This window comes from Notamacropus eugenii, chromosome 2 (assembly GCF_028372415.1).
Source record: "Notamacropus eugenii isolate mMacEug1 chromosome 2, mMacEug1.pri_v2, whole genome shotgun sequence".
NCBI classification, from domain to species: Eukaryota; Metazoa; Chordata; class Mammalia; order Diprotodontia; family Macropodidae; genus Notamacropus; species Notamacropus eugenii.
Window position 1 is genome coordinate 19262713 of NC_092873.1, and position 19220 is coordinate 19281932.

General features: G+C 51.0%; 2 protein-coding genes across 4 annotated transcripts in view; one reads left to right on the forward strand and one right to left on the reverse strand.

Moving 5' to 3' along the window:
- SPTBN2 (spectrin beta, non-erythrocytic 2) overlaps nt 1-8758 on the reverse strand; it is a 42424-nt gene extending 33666 nt beyond the window's left edge. Inside the window, exon 1 of one of the 3 annotated variants that reach the window (XM_072639212.1) lies at nt 8640-8758. The gene's annotated coding sequence lies outside the window, so the exon portion shown is untranslated. Of the gene's footprint in view, nt 1-673; nt 811-1158; nt 1324-8639 lie in introns of those variants that run through there. The other 2 variants (XM_072639213.1, XM_072639211.1) reach the window with 2 other exon arrangements.
- A 165-nt stretch (nt 8759-8923) lies between these two features.
- The window catches only part of TOP6BL (TOP6B like initiator of meiotic double strand breaks), a 59978-nt gene continuing 49681 nt past the window's right edge, over nt 8924-19220 (forward strand). The window contains exons 1-3 of the mRNA XM_072639242.1: nt 8924-9195; nt 11230-11371; nt 13541-13594. Coding sequence (XP_072495343.1) covers nt 9172-9195; nt 11230-11371; nt 13541-13594 — 220 coding nt within the window. The 5' untranslated portion in view covers nt 8924-9171. The remainder of the gene's footprint in view (nt 9196-11229; nt 11372-13540; nt 13595-19220) is intronic.

A 19220-nucleotide genomic window follows, 5' to 3' on the forward strand; every position in this document is an offset into this window, starting at 1 on the left:
GCCTACCCAGGCACACACATAGAGATCACCTTTGCCAGCTCCTTCCCACAGAAGCGGGGCCTTGACTTTTCCAAATCGGTTGTCCCCCTTCCTCAGCGGGATCTGAGGGCAGATCCATCCGGCAGGGTCTGCTTCCCGTGGTGGAGACGGCAGCGTCTCCAATTGTTCCCCTGGACTGCTGACAATGCCTGTCACAGCCGCACCGCCAACCTGACACTAGCTTGGGGGGTCGGGGTGGAGGGGGGGGTTCGAGCACAGGCCCGGAGTCACACGGATTCACACACGTCTCCAGTGACCGGAGACGAACATGTCGCCAGCAGCCTCCCAACGACAAAACCACCTTGGCATCCCTGGCCGAGGGGCCCGAGGTGACAGGTGATGACCGCTCCTCCGTCTCACCCCTCTCCATGGAAGCAGTCACAAACGTCCGCAAGGCCCGCCCCGCCATCTCCGCGGTGTGCGCCCCGCTCCCTGGCAGGGAAGCCCCCTTTATCTAAGAGGAGCCCTGCGCTGCCCTCCTCCTCCCCACCCCCAGCCCCGTCCCTCGCCGGCCGGCTCCTGCCAGCTGGGGCTCGGTGCCCCGCCGCCGGATGCACAAAGCTGAGCTCATCACCAGCACCATCACTGCCGCCTCCCCCTCCTCCCCGGCCCCGCACCAACCCTCCCTCCCTACCTCGGAGGCCCGGCCAGGCCACGATCGCAACCAACCGATGGGACGCCGCGGCCCGGACGGGGCGGTTTTGGGGGAGCAGGGGATGGTGGCCGGTCTTCCGCGCCGGTGCGGCCGCGGGCGGGGGAGGAGGCGGAGCGCCGGGCAGCGGCCCGGCACACGCGCGAGGCTGGAGCGGAGCGGAGGGCGCGCGGAGCGCGGGGCTGGCAGCGAGCCGCCGGCGGGCGCAGGGTGCGGGTGCGGGTGCGGGTGCGGGCGCGTGGCGGCGGCGGTGACGCGCGGGCCGGGCGCGAGCAGCAGGAATGCGGCGGCGGCCCGGCAGCGGCAGCAGGACAATAGCCGCCCCCCGCCGCCAGCCGCCCGCTCCCTCGGGATGCGGGGCGCTCGGCGCCATCTGGAGCCCCGGCCCAGCCCCCCAGCCCAGCGCCATGGCAACCCGGGCGCGGGGGGGTCCCGGCCCCCCAAACCGACCACCCGGGGGGACTTACTGGAAGCCTGCCCCCCGAGCTGTCTTGGGGAGGGGGCCTCGATCCTGCGTTTCAGAAGCCCTGCTCCGGCCCCTGGCTCCGGCTCCGCTCCCTGATTATTCCGGGAGGCTGTGCAGGCGGGCGGCCGGGCTGGCTGGCGTCTCTTCCAGGGCATTCCCACTAACTGCCCCCTCCCCATCCATCAGCCTCTCTGACCTGTCCTCACTCACTGCAGCTTCTCAGCCCCACTTCTCAGCCCAGGGAATTCTGGCCCAAAGGCGGCCCAGATTTCTGGGTCTGGGACAGGAGCATGCTGACATCAGACCCTTCTGTGGCTGATGCTAGCAGGCTGTCTCTCTGACGGAGAACTTTATTCGTTCCTAAGTGGCCTGCGGCCATGAGCCAAGGCAGCTAGAACTGGGGCTGGCAGGGACCCTGGAGGGGAGGAAGCCACACGATTTTAGATGGAGACGCCGGCTCCAGCTTTCTGCATTGTGCTGGCGGCGCTGGGGGTTTAACGGAACAGAATTCTAATCCAAACAACCTTTCATTTTTAGATTTTTCTCCTTATGGTGGTTCACATGTTTAGAAGTGTATATGATATGGAGGAGCCAAAGTGGTTTTCATCCCTAACTTTCAGTATTCCTGTGCCCCCCCACCTTTATTTTTTTTAAGATAAAAGCGACCAAGGGAAGCCACGGAGGGATCCTATGAAGCAGCTGGATAAAGGCAGGGTGGAGTCTGGCTTTCAACCCAGCCTTTGTGGAAGGTGCAGCTGTCACCCCCCACCCACCCCCCACTCCACTCAATCATTCACTCAAGTCCCAGTTAGGAGGGAAGCTAAGTGACCCCAGTGTTTCACAGGGGTCTCTGACAGAAGTTATAGACGACCCACCAATGTAGCAGTAGCCAGGGTCCTTTCTGGCTCTACATTTGGGGAGGAATTTGCGGGGCCAGACAAAACCTCTTAGGAGAACCTGCTGCTGGCAGGGCCAGGGCTGTGCTTGGTGGTTAGCTAACTCTTACACCTGTCTTTCTTTTTTTTTTTAAATTAATTTATTTGTTTTCGGTTTTCTACAACTACTCCCATATATCTTGCATTTTCCCCCCTTCCTCTCCAAGACGATGTACAATCTTATATAGGTTCTACACATACATTCCTATTAAATTCTTAGACCTGTTTTTAACAGCAACAACTTCCAGCCAGTCCGACCAAACCATCTAAGACCAAAGGCACAGCAGCTCATTAAACACATACATTTATTTAAAAAAAGACAAAATGCCGTGTGCTAGACGACAGGGGAGTCGAGGTGATGTGGACTGGCTTGTTCCATCCACATACAAGATGGCTCTTGTAGCCACCTCCTGGTGTTGGCCTTTATCAGGTGGGGGCAGGATAATTAAAGCCACAGTGCCCCTTCCAGGAATATCCTGGGTCTGGGTGATGGAAAGGGATGACGTGAGGCAAGAAGGGCCTGCAGAGCACAGTCCCCATGACCTGGGAAAATGCGCTCTAGAGACAGCAGCACTCACAAAGGCAAAGCCAAGCCTGGCATCTGGCCTCCCAGTTCCACATTGTGCTCTGCCCCCATGTGCACATGATGCTCTCAAAGGCATATCACACACACACATGTATTATTCTATATCTTGGCAACTTCCTCTTAAGTGACTTTTTGATAAACCCTGAATGAACACTTTGCAGACATTTCAAACAATTAGAAGGCAGTTTCCTGGAGACAGTATATTATTTTAAATGTCACGGCATATTTCACTTACCTTGAGGGAATTACGTTTGTTTAGCGGTACTAATGCAAAACAAGTTAAACAATATTCCCTAACAGGTATCACGGATTTCCTTCGAATAGGAGCCAGACTGGGGAAAATCATGTGGCGATGTGAATGTGGGGTAACCACCTTCTTTCCTCCCCTCCCCTGAGCAGGCCCAACATGAGGCCTACCAGAGTGTAGCTCCTCCAGGAAAAATGACTAGGGCCCACAGGGCAGAAAAACACAAGTCTGGGAAGTTTTTGGGTGAAGGATGGCTTTCCCCCAGCAACCTGAAAGCCTGATGATCTAAGTAAGAGATAAGGGGTCATGTCAATGAGGTGCTCTTGGCATAAGAAGAGAAATCCTGCCACTGAGGAAGTGGACTGCCTTAGCTTCTCCTCCACAAAGAGCAGGTTTTCTGAGTGGCTCAGAGTTGCCCGATGTAGCAGTTGTACGTAGCAGGAGCTCAGTTAAAGTACCAGATTCATTAATTATTCTGGAGAAATTGAATCTGATTTGTCAGGAGACTTGTATTTCTGTCCAGTTTTGGTTCACGACGTTCCTTATCCTACATGTTCAATGTGTGCTCTCAGAGTATAATCTGCAAGCCTGAAATCCTAACTAGAATTGGGCCCAGAAATGTACTATCAGGAGGACGACCGGAAAGACTTGGCTGCACCTGGTGCAGGCTGGGACCGAGCACAAACCTGAATGATTTCTAATGCAAGGAGTGAGTCAACCAGAGCTTAATCTTCAGCCCAAGAAAGCTGGTGCTTTACTAGGCACAAAATGTTCTGGGCATTTCTTTGTTTCTAGAAACTCCAGTCACGCGTCCTTGGGAACATATGGGACCTTGGAAAAAGACACTGCCCCCAGGACCTGGCTGCAGCCTTGAGATCCGTCCTCATGCTCCCTGTCGGCCAAAGCTCAGTGCTGAGAGGCCTTAAACAACCCCTGAAAGAGAGGTAAGGAAGGAGACTCAGCTAACTGGGCCAGGGCCATGGTGGCTGCAGCTGACAGCACTGAGGGCTGAAGACGGAGCTGGATCAGAAATGGCTTCTCAATCCCTTTTCCCCACCTTAGTCTGCTCCTTGGGGTTGGCGACAAAAGCCGAGGGACAAATGTGGTTCCAAGGAGCAAAGGCTGGGATTCAAGGTAGAAAGGGCTGGGTTCAAATCTCACTTCAGAAACACACTGGGAGAAGAAGAGCAGGCTGGCCCACAGTGCTTTCCTTCTAGTCACCTGATCTATACAGAGGAGAAAAGTGAAGCCCAAGGAGGAGCTGTGACTTACCCAAGGTCACACACACACAGGCCATAATCAGAATCCATTCAGCAGCTCTCGCAGGAGCTGGAATGCAGTGTGTGGGAACCCCAGCTAAGAGATCTTTGACCATTACCTTTCTTTTCTGGGCTTTAACATTCTCGTTTTGCTTTATCTTTCCCAGTCTCTTTGGAAGGGAAAACAAAAGGAAACCAAGGACAGGGGCAGGCCTTCTTCCTGCCATGCTGACCCAGGGGCTGTCCCACCCTTAAGAAGCCGCCCCTCTCTCCTCTGCCACATGCTCCTTCCCAGTGGGGAGCACTCCCGACCTGGCCCTGTACAACAGAAGAGAGGCACCCATTCTCCATCACCTCCAAAGGCCAGGGACTCCAGGCGCCTCCACTTTGGCCAGATTCCTCATTTAGAAAACACTATGGCAACAGCTCCTTGATCCCGGGGCTGGAGGTGGGAGTAAGGGGTACAAATGAAACGAGATCCCATTGTGGACAAAGAGAAGGGACCGGACCTAGCACTGCACTGATAGCGGGACTTCCCAGAGAAGGAAATTCCCTCCATCCTGACACTGTGACTTGCCCAGGGTCACTCAGCCTGAGCAGGGCCTCCTGCCCCAGGGCACAGCTGCTGTTCCCAAAGCCTTACTGCCTCTCAGTGTACAAGAAGCTGAGCCCCCACACAGCCCCTAGATGTCTCTGCTTTTCTTCTGGCCAGACCTCACTGGAACAGCCTTTCAGGTTGATTTTGGCGGCTGGTGTTACAGGGTGCAGGCATGACCCCCAGGGCCTTGTTGTCAAGAGAGGCCTTTGGGGGAGTCCTGTGGCAAAAATTGTTCAAACACAGAGGAGGCATGTGGCCTCTCAAAAGTGCCAATCCCTTATCTGTAAATGTAGCAATCCTGACCATACTGGTAACTTCCCAGGGTCATAAGAATCCAGAGATGATCGTGCCACTCCTCCAGCTATCCTCAAACCCAGCTCTGTCTCACTTTAAGCAAACCAGGGTTTGCCTGACCGGAAATAAATTAAAGGGTGATTATTTGTTTAATGATTTTCAATTTCGTGAAAGAATACAATCATTTGATTAAATGTGACCCCTCCTTAGTGCATTTTCAGTATAGCTGACTGACAAAGGAGCAGCTCACATGCCAGGGCATCTCTACCGCTAGAGCACCTGTAACACCGTGGGCCCCAGGGGAGGGCAGTCAGCCACCTTTGGCGATAATAACATGCTCTGAAGCACCTCTCCTGCCCTTTCTCTGACTATCTTGCACAATCTTTGTAGATTTGATGATTCTTATCATGGCCTATCCTGGTAAGAAAGTGTCCAGGGAATGAACAGTCTTCCTCTAGGAGGGAGGCAATCTGGCATAATGGGTATCTGAACCATAATGGCTTTGAGCCTGCTTCTGGCATACACTGGCTGGGACCTTCACTGTCAGGGCCCTAGGCGTTGGGGAGCACTGGAGGAGGAGTTCCTGTCCCCTATGAATGAAATCTCCATTACAGACCCTCATAATGAGGAAATGGGGATTAGGGAAAGTGAACAAGGAGGCAATAAGGCTCAGGCAGCTCTGCTGATACCCAGGTACCCAGCAACATTGCCCCTTAGCTGCTTTTTTCTGGATAGCAGCTTATTCAATTTTTGGTAAATATACTTTTATTTAGCATAGCAGAGGGAGACTGAAGGTTGGTGAACTGAAGGACAGATCTCCGAAGGCAAGAACTAGTGAGAAACAGCTGGGTGGAGCAGTGGTTAGGGCGCTGTGCCTGTGTGTCAGGACCCTTCTTCCCGAGTTCAAATCTGGCCTCAGACACTTCCTAGCTGTGTGACTCTGGGCAAATTGTTTCATCTGGTTTGCCTCAGTTTCCTCATCTGTAAAATAAGCTGGAGAAGGAAATGGCAAACCACTCTAGGATCTCTGTCAAGAAAACCCCAAATGGAGCCACAAAGAGTTGAACATGCCTGAAATGACTGATCAACAACTCCAATTTAGAGAAGCCAGAAGGGAAGAAAGCGTCCCGAACAAGGCTCTACTCTCTACCCTTTCCATCTGCAGCTTCAGCTCCAGAGAAGCAGATGCAAATCTGCTGTAGATGGCTGCCCTGCTCTACCTCACAGACTTGCTCCTGGCTAGCATGGGACCAGAATTTCCTTAGCTGCACATTTCCAGGGGCCACATTCAACAAAGAATACTTGCTTAAAAGTCAGTCACAGAGAGCAGAACTACCTGGTGATGTTTCTGACAGTCTCCTAAGTTAAGTCAAAATTAGAGATGGAGATGGGGACAGAAAGGGGTGAAGGTCACCGGATCTGAGACCATCAAGCTAGCCACCTGTGGTAGACTGTCACGGTAATGAGGGAGAGAAAGACAAAAGCACCGTCTGGCCTTCCCCACATCCGAGCACAAATGTTGGGACCACCCTAGCCCTGGGCTGCTCCCCCATGATCCCTCCTGGAACCCCAAGGAAATAGCCCCTTCTGACCCTATCAGCAAAGCAGGAGTAGCTGAGTGGTCTGTCTGCCCTAGATTCCAGGCTCCAGGCGGAGAGGGCCTCAGGAAGGTGAGGGGCTGAGCTAATCTGAGCAGCATGGCCCCATTTCCAGGGATGTGATTAGTAGAGAAGCATCTGGGACTTGCTCCATTTCAGGAAACCCGGTTAGGTGAAGTGGTGGGGGGCAGGTTTTGCTCAGGACCTGATTTTGTTAACCCCTTCCAACTCCTGGCAGGGAGATGAAGCCTCACTCAGTCCTGAGGAGGACCTCCTCTTCCTGGACCCCAACCTTTCCTGGTCAGTGGCCTCAGGAACATTTCTCCCTTCCTGCCTCAGCCTCTTCCCTGGGGATCCAGCAGGAGAACAAGGAGGGCAGCAGGAGACAAAAGGGGAGTGTCTGAGGGGGAACCAAGGATTGAAAAAGGGAGAATTCTAACAGAAAAAGGTCCAGGGAAATCACGTCCCAACTGTGCTACGAGATGTGACAGCTAAGTGACTCTGGGTACCTCAGTTTCTTCATATATGTACTAACTTCCCAACAGGCTCTTGTGAGGTTCAAACAAGATGACTTATTGTTTTTGAACTGCTAATAAACACCAATTATTGCTACAGGAGTGGCTTAGGGAGGAGGGCTAGCTGTGGTAGCCCTGCATGTTCCCTGAGAGGTTGCTGTACCTCCAAGGCTCCTGGAGAGTCCTTCTGTCGTTGGCATCCCCAGGGGACGCTCCCACGACAAACTTGGCAGACAGACAGAACCCTGAATCCTTAGACAAGGAGGCACAGATCACCATCCTTCTCAGTAGTGCTGGACTAAGCTCCACTTCAGGTCAGAGCCACCAGAGAGATGGAGACCCAAGACTTTAGTGACCTGGGTTCTAGCCCCAGCTACTCTACCCACCTGGCACTGCAGCGGATGGAGCCCGGGCCTGGAGAGGGGAAGACCTGAGTTCTAATCCAACCTCAGACACTTACTAGCTGTGTGACCCCAGGCAAGTCACATAACCTGTTTGCCTCTATTTCCTCCTCTGTAAAATGGGGCTCCTAATAGTACCTTCCTGCCATGACTGCTGGATCACATGACATAACAGCTGCAAAGTGTGCAGCTTAGTGCCTGGCACATAGTAGGGGCTTTTTGAATGTGCCTTTCCTCTCTGGGTCTCCACCTCATTGTCACTATCAGGGGAAGATGGACTTAAAGACCCCACCTAGAGCCTGAGCTTGGATGGCTCAGCTCCGAATCAAGAAGCCCTGGGCAGAGCACAGAGGCCAATGGTGTGCTGGACCCCAGGATCCAGGAGCACAGAGCCGGGGATGAGGAAGAAATCTGGGGCAACCATTCAGGAAGCTAAGAGCTTGTGAAAGGCGGTCACCATGCCCTTAGCTCTCATCAGCCTGGTAATATTGCCAGGAGAACCAAGAACCTCTTACTGGGCCAAGTGCCCTTGGGGTGGGCATGGATTAGGGCCACCAAGGGCAATAACCTTGAAAACCAAGCTCCACGCGGACCCTGCTGGATTGGCACAGACTCCCTCCATCTCCCCCTTCGGGGTGGCCAGACCCCTCTGGGTAGTCAGGGAGGCCCCTGAAGGGCTGGGGCGCTTCCCCTGACTCCCCCCAGGGCAAGACTTGGCAATCAGGGCTGAGGACGGCCCCTTCTCCATCGCTCCCTCTCCTTTCCTCCCCCCCTCCCCATCCTTTCCTGTTCTCCTCCCTTCCCTCCCCTCCCCCTCCTCCCCCGCTCCATCCCCTCCTTTCTTCCCTCCTCCATCCCCCCCATAGCCCCGAGGTGACACGAGTTCAAGTCCTTCCTTCCTCGTCCTCACTGACAGCCAGGGTCCAGGGCAGGGGGCTCAAGACCACGTGGGGGAGGGGGATGGAGGGAGGGCCTGGGTGCAAATCGTGCACGGCCCCGGCCCCCGCCCGCCCGACCCCTCCCCCCTCCAGGGGCGCGGCCTCGCTCACCTGGCACCTGCCGGCGGCGTCACGGGTCACGGGTCACACGGGTCACGGGGTCACGGGGTCACGGGTGGCGCCGGTCCGCCGGGGCCCCTCGCCCCCGCCCCCGCCGCCGCCCGCCGGCGGCCCCCAGAGCCAGCCCCGGCCGGCGCCCGGCCATCCCTGCCCCGGCCCGCGGGGCCCCCTCGGCGCCGGGGCTGGGCCGGCCCGGTTCGTCAGCGGGCGCCCGCGGAGGCGGGCTGGTGGGCGGAGCTGCGGGGCGGCCCGCCTCCCTCCGGCCCCCGCCTCCCCCGCCTCCACCTCCGCCTCCGCCTCCGCCTCCGCCTCGGCCTCGGCCTCCGTCGGGAGCTCGGGCGGGCGGAGGGGAGTGGGCAGGGCGGCGCTCGCGAGAGAAAGAGCCGAGCGCGCAGGCGCGCGGAGTCCCGGCCGCGGGGGCGGGGCGTCAGAGGCACGCGCTGGAGTCGGCCGCCCGTGCGCAGGCGCGGGCGAGCGGCGGGAGAGACGCCCGCGTGAGGAGGCGTCGGCGGCGTCGTGGGCGATGGAGGCGAGGGCCGTGTGTGAGGTGACGGGGGCGCGGCGGGGCGGGGGGTGGGGACGGGAGTCCCTCGGCTTTCTTTTCGCACAGGTCCGTTTGGTTGGCTTCCTTGGCCCTTACGTCACCTAGATCCCCCCGCCCCCGCGAACGGAGGGAGGGGAGAAGCCATCTGGGCCTGGGCAGCGCCCGAGCACGCATGCGCGCGCGCCTCCACGGGGTTCCCAGGGGCGTCCCCAGGAGCCCGCTGACGTCATCGCTTCTCCCAAACCCCCGTCAGCCTGGCGATGGGCGTCTGTCTGCTGGGTGCTGTGGGAAAGGGCTGAGCGACTTCATGGAGGTCTCTGCCTAGCGCGGGGCTCAGTCACGCTCCGCCAACGACGCATTAGTATGCCCACTTTCCACTTTTTTAGCCGTTTTAAAAAAATTACTTGTGCACACCTAAACTTTACAAATAATTATCCCCTCTTAATAAGTTAATGATAACAGCTTCCTTTTTTGAGTCCCAGCCTCTCGACCCCCTCCCTCTCTCCCCCTCCCTCCCCTCTCCCCCTCCCCCCCTCCCTCTCTCCCCCTCCCCCTCCCCTCTCCCTCCCCCCTCCCCTCCCCCTCCCCTCCCCCTTCCCCCTCTCCCTCCCCCCTCCCCCTCCCCTCCCCTCCCCCCTCCCCTCCCCTCCCCTCCCCTCCCCTCCCCTCCCCTCCCCTCCCCCCTCCCCTCCCCCTCCCCTCTCCCTCCCCCCTCCCCTCCCCCTCCCTCCCCCTCCCTCCCCCTCCCCCTCCCTCCCTCTCTCCCCGTCCCCCTCCCCCTCCCCTCTCCCTCCCCCTTCCCCTCCCCTCCCCTCCCCCGTCCCCTCCCCCCTCCCCTCCCTCTCCTTCCCCCTCCCCCCCTCCCTCTTCTCCCCTCCCCCACTTTCAGCCTCACTGGCTTGCTCTGGCCCCCCCCCCCCAGGCCGCCCTCGTTGGCGGTTCTCGCTCACCTTGCCCAGCCAAGGCTCTGCTTCCTGCTGCAGGGCTGCGGTCCTCCCCGTCGCCCGGGCGCTGTGGGCCTGAAGGTTGTGCTCCCCAATTCTGGCGCCTGGGCCGCTTCCGTTCAGCCTCACACCTCCAGCGGCGCCTGCCCGGCTCCCTCCTCGTTCCCCGCGCCGCCGGAGGCCGCTGAGGCCCGGGGGCCTGGCCGGAGGGTCCAGCACGTGGGGGCAGCCCCCGCCTCAGCCCCCGTGGGGCCGTTCGATTCCTTGCCAGCCTCCCGGTGCATCTTTCCCGGAGGTCCCCGTGGACCCCTCATTTGCTCCCCTGAGAAAGGAGAATACGAGGATGCAGATGTTTTCAGACGGCTTCCGAGGTCAGTGGCAGTGACACGGCCAGGACGGCCGCGTCCGCTCCTGGAGGCCTGGGCCAGGAAGCTCGGTGGGCCGCTCTCCATCCCGGAGCCTCGGTCCTCCCCCTTGCTGGCCCTTCCTCTTGCGCGCCCTGGTAGCCGCGCTCTTTCACGTCCGAGCGGTGTGTGCAGAAGCGTGACTGCACGGATGGTGGTCGCGGTGAGAGTTCTGGCCTGTGTTCAGTTATTCTGGAAGTCTCGGTGCCGGGCCTTTTCAGAAATGGAGTCAGCTCACGGCCTGCGGCGATGCACTGAGGCTGTGGGAGATGGGGCTGACTAGGTGTGCCCGGAGGGACGGCCGACTCGGAGAAGCGAGGCTGCTGCTCTGTCGCCCTTCATCGACGGTAACCACAAGGGTCTTTCAGCTCCTGTCTTCCTGCTCGTGACATCTCGTGATCGTTGTCACCAGATTAGCTGTTCATACAAACTAATCTGATTCCGTTCCCTGTGCTTTGGGACCGTCATAAACACGGCCTTTTATGTCTCAGTTTCTTTGCTGGCTGCTTTGCTCAGACACACCATCTCTGCTCAGAACTCATGTCGCTGGAACTTGTACAAACAGACGGTATAGTATTCGAACTCCAGGTCTTCTTAGTTCATCATTGGAGATGTTAGAATGTACCATTTCCTGTTACCCTGAGGGCTAATACAAGTTAAGCCCTTCCTCTGAGTTGTGATCTTTTCAGGTTTTGAAATATATAATTATTCACTGGAGAAGGGAAGCGGCAGAAGTAAGCCAGGAGGCGTTGTTGGAAGGGGAGCTGTTTATTTCCATAGAAGAATCGAGTTCAGAACATCAAGCAGACCCTTTTCATTATGTGACAACCAGTAAGTTAAACAGAAGGAGCTGAGTGTCTGTGTTTCATGCTATTTTATATTTTATTTTGTTACAATAACTGTTAACGTTTATTTTGAGATTTTTAACTTAAGTCAGCCTCAAATCACATCTCTTTATTTTCGATGCTTATGATGATTTCATGATTCAGACCTGTTGTGGGACTGTTACCCTGACCAAATGGTTACTCAGGAGCTATTTGGTGATGGGATATTTGGATATATTACTCAGCATAGGATTACTTGCCTCAGTCCTTTAGCTTGGAGTAGCCCCTTCAGAAAAATGGCAAGCCTCAGGCTAAAAGAAGGAAGAGTGGAGATGTCAGTTCACACGTTGATCATCTTGACTTTCAGCTCGTTTGAGAGCATCTCTAAGCTCATGCCATCTGTTAGAAACCTGTGGTTTGCACAGTCCCTGTTCTAAGTCATTGGCTCCTGCCCCACTGCTTTGCTGTGCCTCTCACAGACTACGATCTCTACCGGTTGGTGACTCAAACACTTCCAGGCTTCTTTAGCCTTCAAGAAACCAACCATTTCATGACTATTCCTTTTTTGTCTCTCTCCTTAGGTATCCAATGGGAGTACAGTGAAAGTTCATTTTTTAGAAAGGCATGCTTATGGTGGTAATAATAATAAGTACATAGTAGTTCTAGGACCAGATTATTAGAATGGAGAATAGACTCCAGGGACGTGTCCCAGGGCTGTTTTTTTCCCTTTATTTGCATGTCTACCCATTACACAGTGCTTGACACATAGTGCTTCATCAGTGCCCAGTGCCAGATGGAGCCACCCCTCTTAGGGGTGAGGGACAGCTAATGAAGCCTGTATGAGATAGGGGGCAGCTGGAACATTTCCTCAATGGAAATTGAAACCCCAAAGAACTGGGAATTGGGTACATTCTCTTTTCTTGCTTGGTAATACTGGCATACTCTGACAGATATCTTCATTAATGCCTTTCAAAGCAACTAGCCTGCTGATGGAGTGTTATCTTTGTGCACATTGTGATGTTAGCATATGGTCTCAGAGTTGCAAAGGACCCTGTGAGACCGTATCATCTAGCCTGGGCCTGAACAACACAGAATTCTGATGACTTTTCCATGGAGGGAACACACGAATTCTCTCTTCTCTCTGTTCCCTGACACTGGAGCCCAAGTCTTTTAGGATTTGTAGGGTTTATTGGGGAATACTCACTAAAGGATGCTGGGATGGAGTCCTGGGCCTGCTACATACTGTCTCTGCGATTGTGGGCAAGGCATTTAGCGTATTTCATTTATAAATAAGAATGACCACATCTTCATTACTTTTTGTGGTAGGTGGTTGTGGAAATCAGATGAGATCATGTAAGTCAGGCTAGAATGCTATATATGTCAGTTATTAACAATATTATTTTAAGGGCCTAGAGTCTGGCCAGCTTTTTCCCCTTAAATATCTAGGCGGCTTGGAGGCCACATGTGACCCTTTGACTGAATCCAAACTTGACAGAACAAATCCCCTTAATAAAAGGATTTGTTCTTTAAAATTTGGACTTAGTCAAACGGCCACACCCAAGGACCTGGAAGGCCACATGTCACCTCAAGACCAAGAGTTCCCCATTCCTGGTCTAGGCTTTAGCCTAAGTTTGAGTACATAGCAGAGACTTCTCCCCCTAATAATCTCATTGAATAGTTTGCCTTTCAGTTCTAAAAGAGTAAAGCTGGTAGAGAGACGTACTTTATAAATTTGTTTAATAGGGATTATCTTATTTTCCACCTATATAACTTGGAAATAAGGGCCAGACCTTGGCTATCATCCTGGAGTGGTGTCTTGGTAGTGAAATGCTCTGGTGACTGGCTACATGTTACAGTGTTCCCTGAACCCTTCAGTGTCTGAAAGAAGCAACTAAGGCTTTGAACTTGAGACCAACAGGGATTGGTCTGGCCAAGACTGTGTTTGTGGTTGGTACACAGGAGGTCTCTACCTCAGGGCTTAACATAAAATTGGGATTTTTACTTGGCAGTTCACTTCTTTATGGGAGCGCTTTAAATTACTGTATGGATGTTGGCTGTTACGTGTCTCTTGTACTTAGAATTAACTCCTGTGTCCATTCATTTTGCTGCTTTAAACAGACCCAGTGTCAAAGATCCTTTCCTGATGATGTTTTTGTATTTTGTGCATTTTTCACAGTTGCCTTTGCAGGAAGCGTGTGCGATGACTTGATGTCCAGGCAGCTCCTAAAAGGTAAACAACAAACTCCAAATGCACCTCTCCCTACTGGTGGGCTCTTTTTCTGATCCCTCAGATTCGGTCTACATTTTCGATGGGGTGAGGACTGTCTGAAATGGGAGCTTGACCGCTGCTTGTGGTCTTTAAGTGAGTCAGAGCTGTCTTACTGATTAGAATAGTGACATTGACGTCTGGGCTTCACAGAGAGTTGCCTCCGTGAAGAACTGAAGTCAAGTTTTGCCAGAAGTGACACACAGCTAATAGAGTAAACTGACTCCTTATCTCCTTCACAGAGTAGTTGAGGGTGAGATCATGTCTGTTAGGTGACATTAGCTAAATAAAAGAAGCTGCCTTTTGCTTATTTACTGCATTCCAAAGAAGGGATGACCTAAGACCTTAAGAATGTCTGTCTTTTTCATCTCAGTATTTCATTGGGTCCTACTTTGAAAACAAAGTGAGAGCTGATAGAACTAAGATATTTTTCTCAAACATTTTTATTGATATCTTTCATCAGAGAGCTATCCCTTGCAAAAAGGAATAAAAAAGAATCACTGGATCATAGATTTGCAGATGAAAGCAACCTCAAAGATTATCATGTCCCTCTCTTGATTTTACAAATGAGGAAACTGAGGCCCATAGAATTAGGGGAAGGGTCTTCTCTCAGACTACATAGTGTAGGAAGTGGGATTTGAACCCAGATTTCCCTGACTCCCAAGACCAGTACTCTGTCTTCTATTATGATCTGCCTCCCAAGTAGGAGACCAAAAAAAAGAATAAGAATAAGAATTCAGTGAAACTGACGATCATCCAGATTGGAAAGCATGTGACATTCCATGATCACATTGCCCAGCTCTGCGGAGACAGTGGAGAAAGAACTAAATATATTACCTAGGACTTGCTTGAGATTTCATTTGATCAAAGTGCTTAAGTTTTGACATTTGAAAGGAATACAGTTTACCAAGATCAACTATCACTAAATGGAGTTTATGAGATTAATAAAATTTCATTTTCTGCTTACCTCCCACTATAGCCTTGTTGTTAAGGCCTTTCATTGTTCATCACAAATGTGCCCTGTTTTTAAAAAGCCTGAGAGATGTGAGAACATGAGGCTCCCCCAAACGAGACCTGCTATGGTAATATTTGAAAGGTTCTTTCTGCTCAATGAAATAATATCAAAAATGTGTGACAGTAAAATACCCAATTAGGTGATATTGTGGTATGAAGGAAAGAGTGCCAATTCAGACCAGGGGACCTACACTCCAATCCTGCTTCACTCTCTTGGTAGCGACAATACAATTCCCCAGTCATTTCAAATCTGGCAGAGTTTGCATTTCCTCTGGTTTGGCCTGGATGACCTTTGGAGTCCCTTCCAGGGTGATCATACCCAGGGTCATGCAGTCATATTTGTGTAGGGGCTGTGTGACTCCAAGAGGGCTGTGCCTCTGTTGAGGTTCAGGGGTGCCCGGGACGCTGAAATACTGACATGCCAGGTCCTGCTCAAATGAATTTAACTCAAGCCTTCTTAAAGCCAAAGAAAGACAAAGTTTATTAAAGATTCGCTATATTGGTTTGACTCTTAAGGAGCCTAAGCATTTGTATTCACAAGCAGGCTAGATAGAATCTCAGCTAGACAGAGCCTGAGCTGGATTGAGTCTGAGGGCCTTCATGGAGGCTAGATGGAATTTATATACAGAAAGTCCGTGGGAAAGATCTAGAGGTGGTCTAGTGGTCTGGGAGGAGGGTCTAAGGAGGATCTTAATGGGAATAGGGTAACTAGTCTAGGGTTGGAAACAGCTGGAGGCAATCAAGAGATATCCGGACACTGGAGGGTTTGAGTGGGAAGCAAGTGGGACTATGGAAGGCCTGGCTAGGCCAAGGGCAACAGATTTGAATATGAAAGGCCAGATTAAGTGGGAAGATTCAAGGGGAGTTCCGGGAGGTTCCCAGAATCTGAACTCCATCACCTCCATCATCATCATCATCCTTTGTCCTTAGGCTGTTAGGAAGGAGGCAGAAGACTGCTGCAGGGTAAATCTTCATTTATTACACTAGCACAAGTTTATGACTGCTCACTCTCTCTTTTGCCATCTTTAATCGATGCCTAAATATCTGGAATTTCATATAACTAGTATTTGAAGAAAGTATTTTTAAAATCTCAAAGCAATTTCATTCATGACATTTTCTGTTGTCACAATATGGATGGGAGTGGGTGGTATAATGGCTGTATTGCTGAGGTGACCTGGTATACTGAGCATTAGCTGGGGATCACACTGGTAACCCTTGGCCTAAACTCCAGTTTCCTCATTCCCACTCTGTGCCTACTCTCTGCTCATATTCATTTGGACCTGAGCCCTGCTTCTTGGGAATGGGGTTTGTGACACCTCCACATGCTGAACCCTAGGCTCCCACCTCCATGTGCCTGGCCATTGTTCCTCCTGGAATCATCAGCCCTGTTATTTAGCATTTCTGTGACATTTAATGTGAAAGTACTTTAAAGTAGCTCATTCATCAGTCCTTCCCAGTTTAATTAGCTTCATCAGGAAACTTTTGTGTCTGATTCATTAACCAGCAAGTTTCCAAGTCTCCACCAAAGCCTGCAGTCAGCCTTTGAGCTTCTTGCTTTATTGTATCCATACCTGGAGTAAGAAAGCCAGACTTTGCTCTAAGGGAACTGATCTGCTCCAGCCATCCAGCTGGTCATTTTCATTATTCTTTAGCTTTCACTCTGTCTGTGTTCATCCTTTGTTTTTCCAAGAAGACCAGGCCATCAGAGAAACGATGACATGACTTGCACTTGACTTTGTTTTTAGTGAGGGAGGGCTGTGCAAGGTCACTCTCAAAGTTATGTCAAGCTACATTTTTTTTTGGTTGGAGAAGCCTCAGATTCCTTTACAGAATACAGTCAGTTTCCTGAGTATTTTCCTGATTTAAGGTTGAATTTTCGTGACACAGTATTTTCCTTGTGTTTCTTTTCCTCTAACTTTCTCTTACTCTGACTTCTGTGATTGTTATTTGACCTCATGCTTCCCAAATATGGATGTGTCTGTAGCTTTGTCTCTCTCTTAGAGACAATCTTAGAGAGATTATCTGCTTTCAGAGCTTTAACTCTGAACTCTTTGTCTTGACTCACAAATCTCAGCCCTGACCACTCCCCAGAATTAACAGCAAGGACCCAGGCATACACAGGAGGGCGTGCTGTTCAGGTTCTTAGATCTGCTTTTCTAAAAGGAAAGCAACTTTTGAGGGGTCAACAATAATTTTAATCAAACACATATATCATTCACTTAGTTCAGGGGAAAGTCAGCACCCTGAACTTCAGAGAAAATACAAACAGAAATAAAGACCAGCAGACAAGGCTTCCAACTGTCTGACCTTAAGCAATACATACATAGTTACCAGAGAGAGAAGCACCAACATCTGGGTTTTCAAAGTGGGGGGAGGGAGGCTTCTTAGTGGCCCAGAGTCTCATCTGGCGGAACAACACTTCCAAGGAGTAAGCCCCAAAGTAAAACCTCCCACTGAGTGTTTATATGCTTTTAAGACCCAGAGGGCAGGACCCTCTGACCCAGTGCCTCAGTAGAAATCAACAGAAGGTATTGAGGCCTATTGATGGGTGGGGAAGATCTTTAACTCTTATCCCCACCCACTATTCCTTACTTTCACCTGCTGGAATACATCTCAAACTTAAAGTATCTGGATCTTCCCTTTAATTTGCCTTTCTTCCTGCTTTTGTTTTTTCTCCCGGTGGCACCGTTGTTCTTCCAGTTGTCCAGTCATCTGGTTACATGCTTTGCATGCTCATATATGTGCTTATATTATTTCCTCTGATAATCTTTAAGCTTCCTGGTGGCAGAATTTTTCATTTTTGTCTATGTACCATGTACTTGACATATGCTTAGTAAATGCTTTCTGATTGATTGACTAGCTTATATTGTTTTATGGTTGTTTAATATATTTTTATATTGCATCATCCACTCCTATACCAAGGTCATTCTTCAGTGATCTCCTGTGGTATGATGGTGATCCTGGGATCTCAGTGGTTTGTAGACTCTGGCAGGTGCTCCTGACCGTAAAAGACCATGTCTAGGAGCCCATCTACAATGAATGACCTTGCAAAGTTTGAAGAGGCTCATCCCTAGAAACCTGGCCATAGCAACACTGGAACATAGCAACACCCATATTAAGACATGGAGTAGTTGGGCTGTGGCTTGGGGTTGGGAGCTCTCACCCCAATAAACTCCCAGATTCTGGGAATAACCAAGTAGATATGCTCAGCTAGGGTATAAAGGTCTGGAAGTCAGGAACCATCTCTTCTTTGTAGTCCTGCAGCATACCCAGCACACAGAGCATGTTTATTAAGTACTTGTTGACTTGGAGTATTTTATGACAATTCAGAAAAATGGTCTTGTGAGAAGGGACCAAATTGTTAGATGCAAACTTCTCACAGTATTAAACTCACCTAGAGCAGAGGCCAGACAGAACACTTCAGTGGATAAGGAATTTGCCCTAACCATGTAGGTAAAGAAAATGTTGACTGAGGGAAGCGTGAGATAAGTGACTAGAAGGACATAGTACTTAAAAGATTTGTCCCACTGGTTTATTAATCAGCTTTCTTTGATTGTGTATTTGTATGAGTGATTTGGTGCCATTGACAGTGTGTACAAAGGTTAGCTGTAAAAGAATATGACTGATTTTCTCTGGTGTCTTAACTGGTCCAGAAGACAATTTCAGGAGTTCCCAAAGTTGTTTAGGGTAAGGAGAGTGTCATCGAAAGGCTATTTTACAGAATAAATATATATTTTTAGGTTTATCAAAAATACAGCTTGATTTTATAGTCCTGTCTTTGTGTTATCCATTGTCTTACATCATCTACAATAATGGGTCTTTCATAGCAAATGTCTGCTTGGGAAGAGTTGATATTTAAACCTGTTTGTCTTATTGTTTTGTTGTTCTGTTTTCCCCATCTTTACCTTTGTATCTTACCCCATTTCATTGTTAATTATTATTGATGTAATCTAGTTATTGGATGCTTTTTTTAATTCTGCTAATCACCACTAAACCAATTTTAGGAGTGTTTTTCCAAAGTCAGAGAAGAACTTGTCTTCCTTTTTTGTGTACAAGGCTGGATTAGCATGTTAGCCCTTGAAGTAGTAGTGGATATTGATTGGCTGAAGGTATCTGGTTCAAATAATTTGTTGCTTCCCTTCATTTCCCTGTACGCCACCCCTTTGGCACTGTTGGAGAGTGCTTTTTGTTATTTTTCTCTTGTTGGCCGAGGAAGCTAGGAGTGGTGCATTTGGTGGTTAGAGGTTAGACAGGCTCAGGCCTGCTCACCAGAGGATGAGAAACTCCCAGTGTTGAACTCTGGAGTCTGAGGGAGCTTGTTCTTTGCTTGAAATGTCACTACCTTTACAAAGGAAGAATCTGTTAATATATTGAGCACTTCCTTTTCCTCATAGAGCTCATTTTGTAAACATTGTCTTGCTCTTATGAGGTAGGTCAGAAACAAGTGTCATCACCATTCCTGTAATTTAATTTCATAATTGAGTCATTGATGGAACAAGGACTTGAATCTGGGTCTTTGGGCTCCTAGGATACTGTGTTAGCCATTAAATCCTGTGTGTCATACTCAGCTCTCAAG